This window comes from Chrysoperla carnea, chromosome 4 (genome assembly GCF_905475395.1).
Source record: "Chrysoperla carnea chromosome 4, inChrCarn1.1, whole genome shotgun sequence".
Taxonomy (NCBI): Eukaryota; Metazoa; Arthropoda; class Insecta; order Neuroptera; family Chrysopidae; genus Chrysoperla; species Chrysoperla carnea.
The window spans coordinates 36,513,514-36,532,559 of NC_058340.1; the positions used below are offsets into that span (position 1 = coordinate 36,513,514).

The 19,046-nt window shown below is 29.1% G+C and overlaps 3 protein-coding genes across 3 annotated transcripts; 2 read left to right on the forward strand and 1 right to left on the reverse strand.

The window, feature by feature from the left end:
• Positions 1-36: 36 nt before the first annotated feature.
• LOC123298697 lies at positions 37-8,704 on the reverse strand. The gene is made up of 7 exons (XM_044880790.1): positions 8,640-8,704; positions 8,198-8,568; positions 7,967-8,128; positions 5,721-5,828; positions 5,397-5,647; positions 5,180-5,334; positions 37-4,469 (listed from the first exon to the last, which is right to left on the reverse strand). Exons 1-7 carry the CDS (start codon positions 8,702-8,704, stop codon positions 1,673-1,675), a joined length of 3,909 nt encoding a protein of 1,302 aa, XP_044736725.1. The 3' UTR covers positions 37-1,672.
• Positions 8,705-9,735: 1,031 nt separating this feature from the next.
• Positions 9,736-15,522, forward strand: LOC123298698 (TBC1 domain family member 19). The gene is made up of 9 exons (XM_044880791.1): positions 9,736-9,789; positions 10,287-10,623; positions 10,692-10,779; positions 11,666-11,744; positions 13,352-13,582; positions 13,646-13,783; positions 14,266-14,437; positions 14,757-14,958; positions 15,267-15,522. The coding sequence occupies exons 1-9, from the start codon at positions 9,736-9,738 to the stop codon at positions 15,520-15,522; spliced, it is 1,557 nt and encodes a 518-aa protein (XP_044736726.1).
• An 801-nt stretch (positions 15,523-16,323) lies between these two features.
• On the forward strand, positions 16,324-18,652 carry LOC123298700. The gene is made up of 5 exons (XM_044880792.1): positions 16,324-16,437; positions 16,506-16,638; positions 17,944-18,055; positions 18,124-18,303; positions 18,636-18,652. Exons 1-5 carry the CDS (start codon positions 16,370-16,372, stop codon positions 18,650-18,652), a joined length of 510 nt encoding a protein of 169 aa, XP_044736727.1. The 5' UTR covers positions 16,324-16,369.
• Positions 18,653-19,046: the final 394 nt, after the last annotated feature.

The window sequence follows — 19,046 nt, forward strand, 5'->3', positions numbered from 1 at the left end:
ATTTACTCAAAAATAATTTTTTTTAAATTTGCATCTTTTATGTCGCTTTTATATAAAAAGAAAGCTTTTGAAAACTTAATAAAAATTTATTTATATTTACAATTTTTTTAACTAGTCAATATTAAATCCACATCACAAGGAAAAGTTGAGTCCACATTGGCAATTGACATCCTCTTTTCCATACTGTCGGTAGACAAAATAAGTAATGGCACAATGATAATTCACATTAAGATGAATTCAAGAATGATTTATAGACAAATTCCGGTAATGACAGTAAATAAGCGAAATCTAAAATAAACATTTTTGTCGATTCGCTTGTCTTGACTAGTGGTCAAAAAACCGAGTCTAAGTAAAAAAAATTCTATTTATCTTATATTTTTGTCAACCTATGTTGCTATTTTTTAAGTTATTTGACATACTAGCCGCAACTTAAAAAATATTTTTTTAAAGAAAAGGTCTACGAACTTTGTGATAGAATCATAATGTCATTAATAAAGAAACGGTTACTATTAACTAATAAAGTAATTAAATTTAAGAGCTTTTTCAAGTCTCCACAAGCTTTAATAAATAGAACATGCTTTCAGAAAAATTTTGAAATATACCCAATCTAAGTATTAATTCAGTCAAATTTAACATGAAAAGGGCGTGAACGCTGCATCAAATCAGTGAATTATCCATTTCTTTGCAAGTAAAATGATTTGAACTTCCCTGTGATGTGGACTACAATTAAATAAAATTAATAAATAATTTTCAAAAAAGTTTTTCTTAATATTCGGAAATTTGAAAAATGTTTTTATAATTATTATTTTGTTTATATTTTTATAAATTTATCTAAATCATGTTTATACCTTATAATCACACCAACGAATCCAGCAATATTTCATGGAAGAGTCTACACACCACATGCATTAAAAGTCTATTTCTTTTCAAAATTATAAGATGCTCTAGTTGTAAATTTCCCAATCATTAATATTCTTTTGTGCTCTTGATATTCAATCACAGCCAGGTAAACTATACCAAATTAAAACTAATAAAAAATTTTGCCAGTCTTAAATCCCCTGGTTGCTAAAGAATACGTTTTAATTTCTAATATTTAAAAGGTCACTTTCAAATTTCCGCTGAACTCTTTGTATATTCGTCACCATCTTCATAAATCCAACATTCACTTGCTAGAATCTTTGGCGTAAACATATAACAATGAAGTTTATGCACTTTATATAAGTTTGATACGACCATTTTTTAACAGTCCATTCACACGACATCGAGACAGTTCATTAAATCACTTGTAAAGCCTAAAAGATTTCAAACGTGCAAACAAATTAGTTTTTTTTTTTAACCGAGTGTAAACATACATTATTCAGTAATTTTTTCAGTAAAAATGTCGTAGAAAGTTTGTTTTGAAAATCACCAAAAAAATGATGCACTCTACCTGTATGGACAGACAATATATACCACACTTACTTTTCGAATTATAATTTGTACCTACACAATATCCATTAATTAAAAAAAAATGAAGGGCACATGAATGGGCTGTTAACGTGTTTTTGTTTTTTAAAATTAGAAAAATTAAAAACAATTATAGAATAATACCGTAATAGAAAACTTCTTTCCAACTATGTACAATTTATATACAAAAAAAACTCGTCACTCATACGCGATAGTGTTTGTGATTTTAAACATCCTTTGTCACATTTGCAATTATATTTTCAGTAATTCTCTGTAACTCGTCTAATTTACTTAATTCATCTAGTTCTTTTATTTCAACTGAATTATTTTTATCAGAATTAATACTGTCCGCTTGCAAATTATTACCATCCGGTAAATCTAAATTATCCGCTGTTTGTTCCAAATTATTGTCATCAGGTAACTCTAAATTATTCGTAAGGTGTTCCAAATTATTATCATCCGGTAAGTCTAAATTATTTGTTGGTTGTTCCGAATTATTACTCTCCGGTAAGTCTAAATCATTCGATGGTTGTTCATCAACTAATTCATTCTCTAATTCGGCACCTTCGTCATCTGCGGATGACGCTAAAAAGTTGGAAAATGCATCACCATAAGAATTACCTGGAACTTTTTCCGATGATTTTGAAGTTGAAGATGTTTCTCCATTTTCATTTTCCGACTTCCTGAATACTACATTGCTACTTAATAATTGTTCAACATCCCCAACTTTTGCTTTAGGTTCTTTAGGTTTTGTTAAATTACGAGATTCTCTTATACTTTCTCTTATTGCATTTGCTATAGACATTAAATCAGTTGGATTAAACTCATCAGCAGCAGATGTTTGTTCGCTATTTTCTGTATTTTCTTTTTCTGACAATGATTCATTTTCTGTTTTTTCCTCTGGTAATTTTTCTTCATTTTCTAAGCTTTCACCTTCTTTTTCTCTTTCTTCAATCTCATTACTTTCAGTATGGTTTTCATTTTTGTCATTATCCGTTTCAGCAGTTTCACCGTTTTCATCAATTTTAGCTCTTTTTGAGGCAACTTCTGATTCAATTTCATTATCTCCAACGTCGTCTAATTTTCTCTTTTTGCTATTTTCTTCATTGGATTCAACTGTTGAATTAAGATCTTCGCTTGTTGTTTCAATTTTAACTGTTTCGGAATTCTCTGTTTCAGAATGATTTAAACTAGAACTTTTCTTCCTTTTCACTTTACGTTTTTTATTTTCGCTATCCACAACAACGCAATCAGAATCAGAATCAGATGATTTAGTACTTAGCATACTGTGTACAGATTCGTCATCAGAATCGCACGTAACATCCATATCAAAAATGTCATCTGTTTTTTTCTCAGATTTACGTTTATGTTTTTCAGTCTTACGTTTGGCAATTTCTTTTTGAATTTCTGCTAAATGTTCTTTTAATTTTTTTATTTTTTCCTCGTCCACTTCTTCATCGCCACTTTCTTCTTTTTCATCTTCCGCAACCACTATAGGCTCATTTACTTTTACAGGTTTCGTAGACTCATTTTCTTCACTATCAACAGTACCTTCACCGATTTCAAGTGTTTGTTCAAGTAAGTCTTTTGGATCAAACATGACATCATCATCTGGAATACTTTGGTAATTTTCTTCATCATTATTACCATTTTCTGGTTTATTTAACATTGATTTTAAAATATTTGTGTTTGCACCGATTGGGACATTTTCTAAACTCGCTAATGGATTATTACTGAAAGGAATAAGCGTTGGTTGCTGAGCATTTAATAATATAACGCCGGGATTCATTGCTGCTTGGGATGCTGCTGTTAACATTTGAGGATCTATATTAGGATGGCCTTCTTCCACAAATGATAAAAAATGTTGTCCATAATCATTATTTTTTGGTTTCATTGGTGGCATTTGTTGGGGTTTGGATAATTGTCTTTTTGGTTCACCAACGTGTACTGTTTGAAGGTATTCATTTCGTATTTGTAATTTTAAATTTTCCACATTATCGGATAACGTTTTCAAATGCGTTTGAAAATTATTGTACAACGATACCCAATTTGTCAAACTTTTTTGATCGTTAACTAAACTCACTATCATTGTAGATATCATTTGAGATATATTTCTTAAACCATTAATACTGGTGTCAAACCACACTTTTGTTCTTTGAACTGGTATACGTTGTTGAGCTGGAACTGCATTTGAAACAGTTTGTTTGAGAACATGAAGAGGGGGTGGCACTGAACTATGTGCATTCAAAATTGTTGGAGAAGGTTGAGAATGTGTTGTTTCAGGTGCTGCAATGATAGTAGGTTGACCCGTAGGTGAATTTGGTACTTTCATGGGATCAATCAAAAATGCACGGCCATCAGGTGACACAATTTTGATAATTTTTTGTGGTTCGCCAGGGCGTAAATGTTTCTGCAAATTTTGAATCATTCCCGATACAACTGGATTATTTTGTAATGTTTGTAAATTAACGGGTGTGGAAACTAATGATGTTGAATATTGTATTGTTTTATAAATTTTTGAATCATTTTTAACAGGATCGAGTAATTTTGAGGCAGGTTTTACTTGTAAAAATTTCTTTGGTGGTTCAGGTTTCGGTTTGTTAAATTTCATTGGCGTGGCTGGCGGACTATCGTCATCTAATGAAATTATATCTGGTGTGCAAACCACTTCATTTGCAGAATTAGAATTACCTTTTGGTAACAATGGTCGTGGTTTGTTAATGTTTGATTTGTGTGCGAGCGGGTTTTCTGGGGCGAGTGATTTTACGTTGTTAACAACAAAGCCAGTTTGTTTATCAACGGGTACTTTCACACGTTCTAATGACACTTTTGGTGTTTTTGAATAAGTTGATATTTTAACGGAACTCTTTACTTGACCATCACTGTGATTGGAGCTTATTGAATTTCTTTTATTTTTATCTGTTATTTTGGCTCCTTTATTTTGTTGTGCAGCTCGGTCTTTGCAGCACATTGAATAGTCTGTTACAATATCTTTGTTGTCTTGTTCGGATCGCGTGGTAGTACTGTAAAGAAAAAAAACATTAATTTTATTTACAATTTTAAAATTTGGCGCGTTGTTTCTAAACATATATGAAATAAATTTGAGGAGTTTCGATAAGTTTAATCTTTTTTTTTTTTTGTACTTTAGTCTCATACTGTCTCATTACATTTACAAAATAATTTAACAAAAAAATTGACCCGAGAAATCGCTAATCGTAAAATATTTTGGACGATTTCTCAAAAATATGCAACCAATCATCAAATAATCTTGATTTTTGAGTTTTTTAGGTGTAAATTTTTATTATTTTGTACTTTCTTAAAGTTAAGTACTCCTTTGAAAAAAATTCATGAATAATTTCTTTCATTCGAAATTTTATAAAAATAAACCACCCGAAAAAATGCGCGAAATGGTATATTTTCGGTGATGTTTCAACAACTACTGAATTAATCGTAACACACTGGTTTCTTACGTAAATTTTGGACTTTATTTGTATATTCCAAAATCAGAGACAGGAAATGTTTTGATTCTAAAATATTTAATAAATTTTTCCAGATTCAATATTTTACTTTCGATTAAACGCCTATCATATTGAAAATCTACTGTATTTTACGCTGAAACACATTTCGAAAAATGCAAAATTAAAAAGTTTTTAAATAAACACTCAGGGGATATTTCTCAAAGATTTCGCATATATTAAGAAACTTTCAGTGTATTTTGTATATTGAAACTGACCCTATTGACATTTTCGATTGAGAATATTTCTTTAACGCCCAATTCAATCCACGTAACATCCAAATTGATTTGGGGTCACACGCATAGCACAACCAATCATCACTACTTTCGATATGTGTAACCATAGATTGACCAATATTTCTTCGTATACATTTCTTTAAAAAAAAAAAAAGACAATTAGTGAAAAATTTTCTTCGGAAACAATCAAAATACTCACTTTACAAAATACAAAAGGGCATTTCGCACAACAATACACTTGACCACCTTGTCCACACCATCGACAATAAAGTTCACTTCCATCGGCATCTTTTTCGAAATCTCCACTTGAATAAAAGTTGAAACATTGTTCACAAATTAAAACTTTCAGTAATGGATGCTCGTATCGATGAATATGTGCAATTGGAGCCGTACCCATATGAACATTACATGCCGTGCAATGCAATTTCTTATATTTAACGCTGTCGATATCTATAAGAAAATTTAGAATATTACTAAGTTATAGGCCATGATTTGGAAATTTTTTAATTTTATAATTACATACCGGAAAACAAAGTTTCATAGTAATTATATTCTTCAGGGGATACTGTCATCGATGCGTAAGTGTTTTCGAAACCCGTAAAACCATCTTCATTACTTCTCAGGTCACTTTCTAAATAAAATAAATATAATTTTGAATAAATTAAATTATTTCGTGTCTTAATCAAGATTTACCGGCCGATATTTCCATTGGATTATCATCTTCTACCATAGAAACTTGTAAAAGTTCACAAGGATCCATTTTTGAGAAAGTTTTTAAGGTTATGTTACATTTATAAGACTACATATATTCGGGTAAAATTTTTATTAATTGCATCAAATTTTTTAATTTACTATAAATTCGACATGATGAATTATAGGTGAATTTAATTAAATTTCTTTAGAAATTATGATTTAAGTAAAAATTTTCAAATTTACTTATTTATTTTAGCGAATCAAACAGTTAACAGCGCCGACGTTGATTTGTTTTACGAGAGATGACATTGGCATACAAATCATTTTCTTTAATTTGATGATTACGTCACCGATTTTATTTATTGAAAATATCGAATAGAAATTTAACAAGTAATATAAATATAAAAAAACATAAAAATAGGGGAAAAGTATTGTAAACTTTAAATGATTATAAAAACATATTTGAATAAAAACGTAATAAATACAACAAAATATAGTTTTCAAGTTTGCTATGACGTATAATTCTTTTTAGTGTTGATGTACTGTATTTAAGAAAACTAGAGGTAGGGAGTTTATAAACAAAATAGTGGATATAATTAACTGTTTTGAAAGAAAGGTGCAAAATTTTTTTAAAAAGTATGAGTACTGAAATTAAAAATAATAGAATTGACAGTTTACATCATTCAGCCGTACAATTAGTTACTGATTTGAAAAAATCTGCACACTATTCATCTTTATACTCCGAAGTTCAGGTATATACATTTAAAAAATTATCTATTACACTTATAAATATTTTCTACAACAATGGAGGGATTCAATGATAATTTTGAAAATTATTCCAATAAAAAGAAATTTATTTTAAATAAATTTATACACGCTGAAATAAAATGCGCATGTCAAAAACCACATTTTATGTGTTGCCAGAAAACAAAATGGAGGACTACATATTAAAGGTTGCGCACTAGTTGTATGCGTAAAGACGTGTTTCAATAAAAATGATGTAAATGCGCATGTGATTGATTCTCTCAAACGATATTTTCCTAATTGGTTGTAAAAAATTGATCTATATTGATTTTTTAAAATATCTAAAATAGTAATAAATCAATAATTTTTCGTCACAGTTGCAATATAAAATCAATTGACAGTACGATTGGTACCATCCTACATATTGTAAACTCTCACACTAGACATGTGTGAACGAACTTATCGAGCAGCATACTCATATTCTATAATACACAAAGTGTTTGGTGTAATATGTTGATCACGCAAGTTTAGTTGCGTTTTAATGTCCAAATATTGATTTTAATAGTTTTCTAAAATTATATTCAAATGGACGACTGAAATAATTAAAAATTTTTGGGCCCTATTATACATTTGGGATTCATTATACGCCATACGGTAAGGCAAAACAAGATAGGTTCAAATAATCAATCTTATTTTGTAAAAATCGGAAGGGGAATGGTACATAACACAATACGTTCAAAAACTAAACAATGAAAAATAATTTTTATGATTTCTTCAATTTTCGCATATTAATGACTGCCAACGCAATAAAAATTACATGAGGAATTATCTAAATCTATACTTTTCGCATACGTTTACGCCATGCGTTACGGCAAGCCTTAGAGAAGTTCTATTGAAAATATATATTTTGTTATTAATATGTAACTGTTTAATTTTTCATTTTGACGTTATGCGTTACGAAAAAAATAGTTACGCACGCGGCCACAATGGCGAAAATCCTGAAAAGCCTCATTTAAAAAAGTTTAAATGTAAGGAAAATTGCTAGAACTGGACATAAACAAAAAAACTGATAATTCATAAAAATTCAGGAAAAATAGATTTCTGATAAAATTTTAGAAAATTATACATTTACATGCGACATTGTATTCAAGAGAACAAAGTCTTATTTTATTGATTATAAATGTGATATGCGCATGCGTAATTTAGCTTGTATTATACATTGTATAATAAGTGAAACGTTCACTGAATGTATGTATATATAAACATCACCAAGGCCACCAATATATCGTAACGGTACATAATATATAATGGTTAGTACATATTATAACTTACTCGTTTTATTTAAGTTACCATTCGCTTCACTGTGCGATACACTAGGTAGGTCTGGTTGACAGGCAAGTTGTTCTATGTCGGGTTGACAATCAAATCCTATGTCTGGTGTACAGTCAAGTTCTATATCTGGTTGGCAATTGAGTTGTTCGACTTCTTTTTCAGCTAAAAAAATTCACCAATGTAATATGTATAATTTTCATTGACCAAATTTCGTGCGGTAATAATATTTACGTTCTTCGTTAAAACTGACATCACATTGCACATTTGAAACTGGCATTAGATGTTCAGTATCAACAAACGAATTATCATTTGTATACATATTCTCCGACAGTTGAGCAAGTACACCGAACCCTGGCATAAATGGATAGTCTATATCTGAATTATACATATCATAACCATTTTTACTATAACCATTTGGATTTGAAATGTTAACTGAAGGGACTGCTCCTTTTTTTAAGCGGGATTTAGATAAGTCTGATCCTCTTTCAATATCATCAGCGGTAAAGTGTAAAGAACAAACATACGTACAAGAAACATCATCTTTATTAGTTAAGTTTAAAGCATTTAACCATTTCTGTCGTATTTCCAAATCTTTTGGGAAGCTAAAAACATAATATTATGAATTAAATATATCAAATTGTTAGTACAAATATTTATACATAATACAACCTACCTATGTACAGAGATTTGATTAATTTTACATACTCTACGACTACATACATAACATTTTTTAACCATCTTTTTTAAAATTTTGTTGACTTTTCTAACAATTGAAATTTGAATTTTTAAAACTTGTGTTATAGAAACTAAAATAATATATATTTTAAAATTATTAAATAAAATATTATTGGAAAGGTTTTTACCATAACCTAATAGTAAGTTTACTACTATTTTTGTTTCCCCTACCACACAGAATTGTCAGACATGTGCAGAACGCCATAAGATCCTAAGGTTGGAGTGAGAACGAGATATAATATAACTGTACAATGATTTGCCCATCTCATCGTCATGTACATAAATATATACTGATATATACCGAGTGTATAACATATAAGATACGCGCATTGCATATACGAACTGTTGTTTTTGTATAAATCTGAAATAACAAAAGCTAGAATGGAACACATTTTTATTGTAACTGTAATCACCGTTTTTTCTGTGTAACTAAAATATTCTATTCAAAGTTTTCGCATATACCAACACAGCCATAATATACTCAATATAAAATGAGTAATATGGATCAATATTTTCGCAGCTCAGAAAGGAGAGCTCTATCTTTTGAGAGTAGTACATTACCTATAGATTTTTGGTTTATTTACTCGAAAAACTAGTTTATTCCGAAAGCAAAGTACTGTTTTTGTTCAGAAGTTCGACCTTGAAGCTGTTGGAAGAAATTGGCAGATTTCGAGTCTATAAAAGGGTCGTAGTGAAAAAAACGGTACCTTGAGCTAGCATCTCTTGGGTCTAAAATAATTAATAGTTTGAATCGAAACCCGTACTTCTTTTCTATTCTTATATATTATATAGGTACATAAAATTTAATAATTTTTTTCTTATTTCATCACCCGCGAAAACATCGAAGCCCGTGGGGATTGAATTTCTGAAAATCGCCGTTTTTAAGGTTTTATCTAACTTAGTTTACAGCGCAGAAAGTCTATAGCTTGTATGTATGGTTCTATAGCTCCCCCATCAATGACAGTATTCACAACCCTGGAATCAAATATATTATACTTAGCTCCTTGTCTGCTTATATACAAGCTATTTATGCTATGCTGGAAGCTTTTAAAATTCTAGATGTAATCATTCTTATTTGTCAAACTGTGGTAATTTGACCCAAATAATATCAAAATTGGATCCCTTTGAAAAAAGAGAGAGAGAGAGAGAAATCGATGCTTTCTGAGATATCGATATTTGTCAGAGATTTTAGACGATATAAAACTATTCAGTCAAGCATTAAATGATATCCCGATTTTTGTATTTTATGGATCAAAATTACCCTATCCAAAAGGTTTCATAAAATTTTAAAGGCAAAATCTCCGATTTGGATAAAATTATTTTCTAATTAAATTTTTCCCAAAAAACATAATAATAATGTTTATTTTAAGATTGGGCGTGTTTTTTTTGAGTTTTGGCTCAAAATTGTATACGAAGGGCGATATCCCGCAGAAAATTCACTTGAAAGTATCAAAAACTTGAAGTTCAATCCCAAAATATTCTTTTTAAAAGTGTATATTGCCCCCTCCAAAAATTTTCTGAATTCTCACTTGTCCCAACATCATACAAATTATAAATTTTAAAGAAACAAAAAATTAAATTTCAGAAAGTTGTATCGTCAACTGCTGTTAAAAAAGACGATTTTAAAAATTCCTTGGTAACAGCGTTGAAAAATACAGGATTAGAGACCGAACTAAAAAATAGTGTCTATCATTGGATGAGATTAAATAATAATAATAATTACCACAAAATAAAAGAAGATGAAAAATATACAGATTGGAAAACACATTTGGATAAAATTCAAGTACATTGGGAGAAACGAATACATAAGTCAATACATTCAATGGGAAATGATTTGAAAGTTAGCTTAGCTAAAGTACGTACAAATACTGAACGTGAAGAGTTTTTAGAAAAATGGAACGAACTTAGCACTTTGGATTTTGGTATTTGTGGAAAATTAAAGAAATTATTTATTTATTAATTTTTATTTATATTTGATTTTTAATTTTAGATTTATCGAATTATAAACCAGTTTATGCACCTAAAGATTTTTTAGAAGTTTTACTTACAATTTACGTTCCAAATGAAGAGAAAGATGAGTAAGTAGTTTGTTTAAAGAAATATGCCTTTGAAACTGATATTATTCCAATAAAATAACGTTTCTGATCGAAATTAGAGCTAAGAGTCTTAAACAATTTTTATTTCCCAAGTTGGAGTACCTATATGTTGAAATTATCTGCAAAATTACTTTTTTAAACTACCGGCAAGTGTAAAATATAGCATTTCTTTAATATAATTAATAAGAATTAGCTACAAAAAGTTTCTGCTAATACGTTATTAAATTTCAAGAACTCTTCGAGTTATTTTCTATTCAATCTGGTCTGCTTTTCCTCCGTTCTACGACTAACTTTTGTTCCATTTAGGTGTACCCACCAGACGATCAAATTATAGTTATTTTCGATACAAGTTGAATAATGTGTTATCACGTGATACACGTATATCGCACAAAACTAGTATCTACTCCTCTAAAATGTGAAAATAAACGGTAATAATTATAATTTAAAATTTGCCGTGAGTAATTAAGAAAACTAGAACATTGCGGAAATAAACTATTTATCCCATGCAAAATGAGTCAAATAAGTAGTTCTTACTCACGGGCGTAGATAAATACTAGATATACATTTGTGTATAATTCAATCTGCCGATTTTTCGATTCTGTAAAGTCTAAAGTTTTTGTTACAATGCTCTTTTTTTCGATTCAAAATTTTTGCTTCGCCTGTCTGAGGTACACATTAACACAACTCCAACAAGAAATTTATGTATATCCGATATTAAAGAAAATAAATTAATTAAAAACTTTTCAAATTATACAAATTTTGAAAAAAGTTCAGTTTTTAGTTCTATAATCTATATCTCTAATAGTTTTATTTTTTACATTATTAGAATCCTTTTTATACAAAGATTATTATTCATTTTATAAAATAGATTACTTTTTGCAAGCAGCGAGGCAGTTGGAAGACAATTTACACACATTCCTCTGCGAGTTAAAACTTTATCGCAACTGGTAAACATATTTTCTAATATTTTTCAATTTTTTTTCAAACACTATAATATGCTTTCTTGGCATATTTTATAATTGCCGCGTTCGTCTTGCCCACATTATCAGTGGCGGATTTACCAGCAGGCTGAGTAGGCTGGAGCCTAGGGCGGCAAATTTTAAGGGGCGGCAAATTTAGTTCATAAATTTTTTATTTCGATTGACAAAATTTAGAAAAAATTATAATACACACACAAAATACGAATTTCAAAAATTATAGAGGAATTAAAATATTCAACAAAAACCGAAATATAGTCCTATATACAGTGCTAGATAATAAATATCTCAAAATCTCTACATAAACAATTGCTAAACGCTTTTGATTATAATGTAATGATCATGAATTTTTAGAATATCGCAATAGCGATTCCATATTATAGTCGAAATTTAGTTATTTTTACATATTTTCTTCACTGATAATTACTATAATTTTTTCTCCGTGTACCTAATAATTATGAGATCTCCTTACACAATTCAATCTTGATACAATATCTTTGATTTAGAAACAGACTTAGTTCAGGAATGCGTACACTTTCAAAGCTACCTTTCATCTGAAAGAATTTCAATAAAACCAATTTCTGAATCATTAAAAAGTCTGTCTTTATTCCTGCGAGATCAGAATCTAGGAAGCATTTATCCAAACTTGGATATAGTACTTTGTATGGCTCTTTGTACACCAGCGACAAATTGTTCAGGTGAAAGAAGCTTCTCTTGCTTGAAGAGAGTAAAGAACTACCTCCGATCGAATTTAAGTCAAGAAAAGCTAAACGCTTTAGCTCTCTTGTGCATAGAGTCAGAGCTAATAAACAAGATTTCGTACGACGATATAATAAATGATTTTGCGAATTCAAAGTGTCGCAAAATAGTATTGTAATGCTTTTATAATTTGACTTGAATTATAATACTAACAAATAATTAAGAAAGGATATATTTATTGTGTTGTTTTGTAACTGTAAGTGTAATAATAAATATTTATCAACGTTCGCCAAATCTAGATTTTTTGTGTAAGCTTTATTCCTATTACATAGATAAGTATTGTATAGTTTTAACACATACCTTAACTTACTTTAAAATTGGTACATGTTTGAGATATTTTTTGCATAAAATATTGTTTTTTGATAATTCTTTGCTGTAAAAATAATCAAGGATCTAACACGGTACCATAGTTCTCGATGATACTAACCATACCGGAAAAGTTGATGTAATGAGGATAATGGAGCACAAATCATAAAGTTGCAATTTTATTGATAGATAATTGATATGATTGTGAACTAAGATATCAAAATTTAGAGGCGGCAAAAATTGAATAGCCTACGGGCGGCAAATCTCTAAATCCGCCACTGCACATTATTTATAAAAGTGGCTTTCGTTGCACTAAATAAGATTCCTTATCATATATTGATGAAATTATTCATGCTAAATACTAAAAAAATAGTATTCTGATGCGCTAAAACGATACAAATTTTAAAAGACGATCTCTCCTTTTGAAAGGAGAAATAAGCTTTACGAACTTTTACATGGATAGAAAGTAATTGGAACTTATTTTATTGAACTTTTTGTAACAATATTTCTAGCGTACACTGTATGTAGAATTATCACGTGGAGAAGCTCATCTAGGTGTCAATCCATACATGACAACAAATACAAATTTTCCAACTTTAGAAGCAGAACGTACTGTACAAGGGGAAAAAGTAATTGCAGAGAATCATGCACCACTTGCACAAGAGTTTTTAAAACGTGGTAGTCCAAGATGTTTACGAAGTAAATTATGGGCACAAGTATTAGGATCTGAGTTGAAACCAGCGGTATCAAGTTATTAATAAATTAATTTTTATGTTTTTTTCTTGAAATCAACTTTTCTTTTTTAGCATCGAGTTCATTTTGAAACACTTAAAAAACTAGTGTTGCAATATGATTTAATGGTTGATAAAATAATTATTAAAGATATTCAATTAACAGCTTCCAATGATGATCAATATTTTGTATTCGAAGACGTTTTATATCAGGTAAGGTTGGTATGATGTAAATCTGTTTCGAAGTGACATTTCTACTTTGCTAGCCCAAAAAAATTATTTATTTATATTCGTCTATAGATGAAAATTATTGTTTAAGACCTATTAAAAATCAAATATATTCATTTTGGTTTTCTAATAATATAATACTAGCTATTTGCAAAATATATTACTAGCAAATGCCTATTTGCCTCGTTGGACAATTCCAATTTTACATATTTTATGAATCAAAAATTACCTTCTGTACTTACTGTAATTGAATAGGACTGCGAAACAGTTAAATGGATCTCTGAACAAATAGAATCAAATATAAACACCGCATCCCAATAAACATGGACTGTATATATAGATTAATACACAACATTTACATAAATGTAATATACATTGCCTATGTTATTTAAGAAACGGCAAACTTTCGTTCCTACAATTCAACAAATATTTAAAAAATATAATTTTAATTCATATTTTAATTTAAGGTGCTATTGTGTTTTTCTCGAGACTCTGAAATATTATTTTTATTAAAAGATAAGCCTGGAGCACCATTAAAAGTACAGTTAAAGAATAAAATTGGAAATGATGAAGGTATTGGTAACACAGTATTGTTCCCACCAAGTGGAGTTATACCTTTTCATGGATTTTCAATGTATTGTAAGCATACAATTGGACAAAATCATTTGGACTAATTTCCTTGTTTCATGATTCATGTTAATTCTGATTGTATTATGGCGCTTAGTTTTGTCTTTGTATAAATGAAGCTACTCACGAAGTTTCAAGTATGTATTTATCATTTGAAAAAACCCATGGTGTACCACGGTCTAAAGTACGCGCTCAATAATCTAGCATCGTATAAAATGTCTTAACTCGAAGATGCCATTAGCGTATCGCCATAATCAAATCGGAGTTAAATATGAACATGGAAGCTCCAGTATGTTTTTAATAATTAAAACATTTTCGAAATATGTTTTAGCTACACCATTTTGTTATCTGTACGATGATCCAATTGCTTTATACTATACATTTAGAGCATTTTACTTACGGTATTTTTACCGATTACATTCTTTAAATGGCCATCCACAAGGAATAATATCTTTGTGTTTGCTGTTTGAGCGATTACTTCAAACTCATGAACCACAACTTTGGTGTCACATAAAAAATTGTGGAATACAACCGTAAGCTAAAAAAAATTTAAGTTAAAAGTACATTATTACGGGATAGTACGTAAATGCGGGAGTTTTTTTATGAATCCAAAAAATTAGAAAGCATAAATTTTGTATTTTAAACAATAGCAAATCTTATCAATTAAATGCCCATGCCGTTCGAAAAACTCAGCGATTAGTTCGCATATGGACTTATTAAAAAAATTTTTGTTGGTGAACGTTTTTAATAATCAGCCTAAAAGCACGTTTTGCCTAAACATCCCGTAATATGGTACATTTACTAAAAATTGCGATTCTTAATATGTATTTATTTTTTACAGAATACGATTGGTTTTTAAATGGTTAATGCGTGCTTTTAGTGGTCATTTACCACCCGAACAATTATTATTTTTATGGGATCAAATTTTGGCATATGATTCATTAGAGATTATAGCTGTATTAGCTGTGTGTATTATTACATTTCGTAAAGATGTTTTAATGCAAGTTGATACTCTGGTGAATATGGAAAATGTTTTAAGTGATTTATCTACAATAATGGTAATGCCATTATTACAAATGGCATTATTAAATGATTGATATGTAAATTATATTGTCTATTTATTATGTGTTGGTTATTAATAAAAATTTTTTAGTACAAATAAATTTTGTTGTATTATATAGAACTCAAAATTTGACATCGTTATTTTATACCCGCTAAATTGGTATATGAAATAGTTTCCAAGAAGAATAAGATAATTTTCTATATGCAAGAATTTTTATTTTCATCAAAATCGGTGTAGGTGATTTCTTGTATACCTATAGGTACACATTAGGTCTTAAATATGTATATACCAATATTTTTATCGTTCCTGCTTTATCTCCTCTTCCTGCGTCATCTCTTCGGTGTTTAATAGACCTCTTCTTTTTATAAACTGATTATCTTATGTTTCGGACAGTATGTCAAAAAACTAATTTGATAAAATGAGTAACAAATATCTTGTATCTTTGTCCAACCTATTACTGTCTGTCCGAAACAATCATGAATCTTAATTGAAATTAAAAGGTCTATTAATACTGAAATTATACCCCAATTTTATTTAACGGCCTAAAAAACAATGTATTTGAAACTTTTTTCTATTTTTGCCTCTCTTTGCTTCTTTCCTTCTCATTGCTGAAATGGCACAAATGCTTTTGCTACAAGGAATCGAAATTGACCAAATTTTTGCTAATATTTTCTATTCGAATAATCTTAGATGGTGCTGTTATAACTATATAACGATTGGGCATCTAAGCAGGCTGCGCTTGTTATAAATTTCTAAGATACTATTTTATTTTTTTAAATTGACACTGTTGTTAGTGCAACAAATTATTAATAAATAAACCGTTTTACTTTTCCGTAAAAAAATACTTTGACACTTGGCCGCGTATATTACACTTGGGCAGGATGCAGTTTTATTACACCAATGATTGGTTGTCTGTTTATCGGAAGGATTTTCCAAGACATCCTGTTGAGTAAGTATAATAAGAATAATCTGAATTATATCAATGATTAAATTTAAATTAACTACTAATCTTTATAGAGCAATACCTCAAAAAGTTCAAAAATCAGAGCCTCTATTTGCACCATTTCGTCAACCCCAACATTTAAAAGTGGATAATTGTAAACATTTACCAAATGAGCCTAGTGAAAGTAAATCAGAATTTTTAAAACGGGTATGATTGTCACTTATAAAACATTTGAGAATGTTTAATTTCATTTTTTGTTGGAGAAAAGAAGAATAAAGAATAGAAAACTCGAGACAGTTGTGAATGCAAGGGTTCAAATCCCGGCACGGAAATCTTAATCTGCCCAGTGTTTCATATTTAGTGGAGGAATTACTAACAATTTACTAAAATAATAATCCGAATGCTCGTGGTTAAAAAAAATCAAATCCATCTTTGAAATAATTGAATATTTTATTGAATCGCGTTGAAGTGAATTGAAGATTGGGCTATTTCTGATAGAAATAATTTCAATTTCTATTAATTTATTTTTCTTCTTTTGAAATCTGTCTTCAAAATGGAAATTTAAACATGCATTAGATCGGATTTTTTCAACCACGAATATTTTGATATCAATTTCATTTTTTCACTCCTTTTGTATCATTCTGTCTAGACAAGATCATTAAGTTCATTTAGATCATCATTATCGAAAGAAAGTAAGAAAGGGAGTAGATCAATGTCAAGCGTATCAATGCCATCTAAAAAAAAGAACAACAATAACAAGCAGTCAAAAGCACCAAAAATGAGTATAAATCCTCCTAAAATCTGTTATTGTTGTCATTGTAAATATTCAAGATTATGATTAATAATAATTTTAAGTTTGTTACATAAGAATTTATATATATTTATGAAATTAATAAAATTATTTTAAATTGTATTGCCTTTCCTCTTATTTTCTTTTGATATTTATGATCTATATCAATCGAAAATTTCCTATCCATCATGAATAGAAAAATTCCAGTTGAATTCTGTTGAAAATGAATTAGAAATACATCTGTATATGAATATTAAAATAATTTTTCCCTGTTCGTTTCCATCCATCCCGAATTAAATATTTGGATAAATTTCATACGGAAATATTAAGAAATTGAATTTTCCAATTCATTTCGATTGATTTCCAATTCATTTTTAATTTAGATTCGTTTATATTAGGGACGATTACAGCCATTGAAAACTGTAAAATGTGATAATTTTTTTCATCCGGTAAAAATTTAATTTAAAATGAAGAGTTTTATAAATTACAAGTAATCTGTCGGTTTATCTGTAAAATAACTCAACACCCCCACCCGACTAAATCATCTTTCAAATAAAAAAATTGATAATTCGTGATAATTCTATTCGTTTGGGAGCTACGAACTACGAGGTCACAAACCGATGTTATAAGCAATATAAAATGTTGGTTTCAAAACCAAATGAGAAGATTTTGGTCAGACAGTTTGCAAGTATTTAAATGAAAGTTATTTTTTTAAATACTAGAATCCAGTTTTAGCGGAAAGATACTTCAAAAAGGAACTATACGACAAATTATTGTGCAGAGAGTATGATAGAAGTTTACAAAGCTTATATCAAAGGGATATTTGCCGTGAAGGTATAAAAAAAACTATACTAAGTTGACTAAAAACCGATTTACAATTATTTTTATGAATATATATACAGACGATATCGTACAAAAAGGAAAACGGTCTGATAACGATCCTCATGCAATCTTACCAGATAATTGGCACTATCCAATAACAAGTCACACATGTTCTTATAGGAATCCAAAATTGTTGATTGATGTTGATGTTCGCGGTCACAATATGAAAAGAAAAGAGAAAGACGCATTTGTATTCAGTGGTAAGATTCTTATACCTATACTTATATAGTTTTCTATTTTAATAGTTTTGAGTCAAATTACATTACATTTATAGATGAAATGCAAAAAATTATGAAAATTAATACTGGAAAAACTGTGTATAGAAAGGATATAAGCGATCTCGGAAAATTCATTATCGATTATGCTATGCATGGTGAACTAAACAAATAAATTTTTTGATTTGTAAGTAACTTTTGTAAAGTAATTTACAGCCAATTCTATTTAAATTTTGAATAAAATTGATTCTGATGAATATTTTGAGTTTTATTTTGAAATAATAGATATTCTAAAAAAGAATGTTAATTTGTTATAGAACCTGGACAAATTTAGGTAAAAATAATAATTATTTATATAATTTGCAATTATCCAAATCCCCAATTATGCGGAAAATGAATTGTTATTTGGATTTGCAAATAATATTTTTCAGCTGTTTTCATATTTATTAACAATTTCTATTTCTGGTTTTCTAAAATTATGAGTTCGACCCCAAAGTATACAAAGATTCATTTTTTGGCAAATAGCATGTTTTTCGTAGTAACAAAACTGTTCTTGATATTAAAAACTTCTAATTTATTTGGAAGACTTAATTCGTGTTTATTGTAACTTGCGTTCCAAAATCATGCTGATCAGCATCAACATGGATGACCAGCATCATTATGTCATGTCATGTCATCAGTGAAAATGTTAAATTTAAAGGAGGGAATTCTATATTCTGTATTCTTTT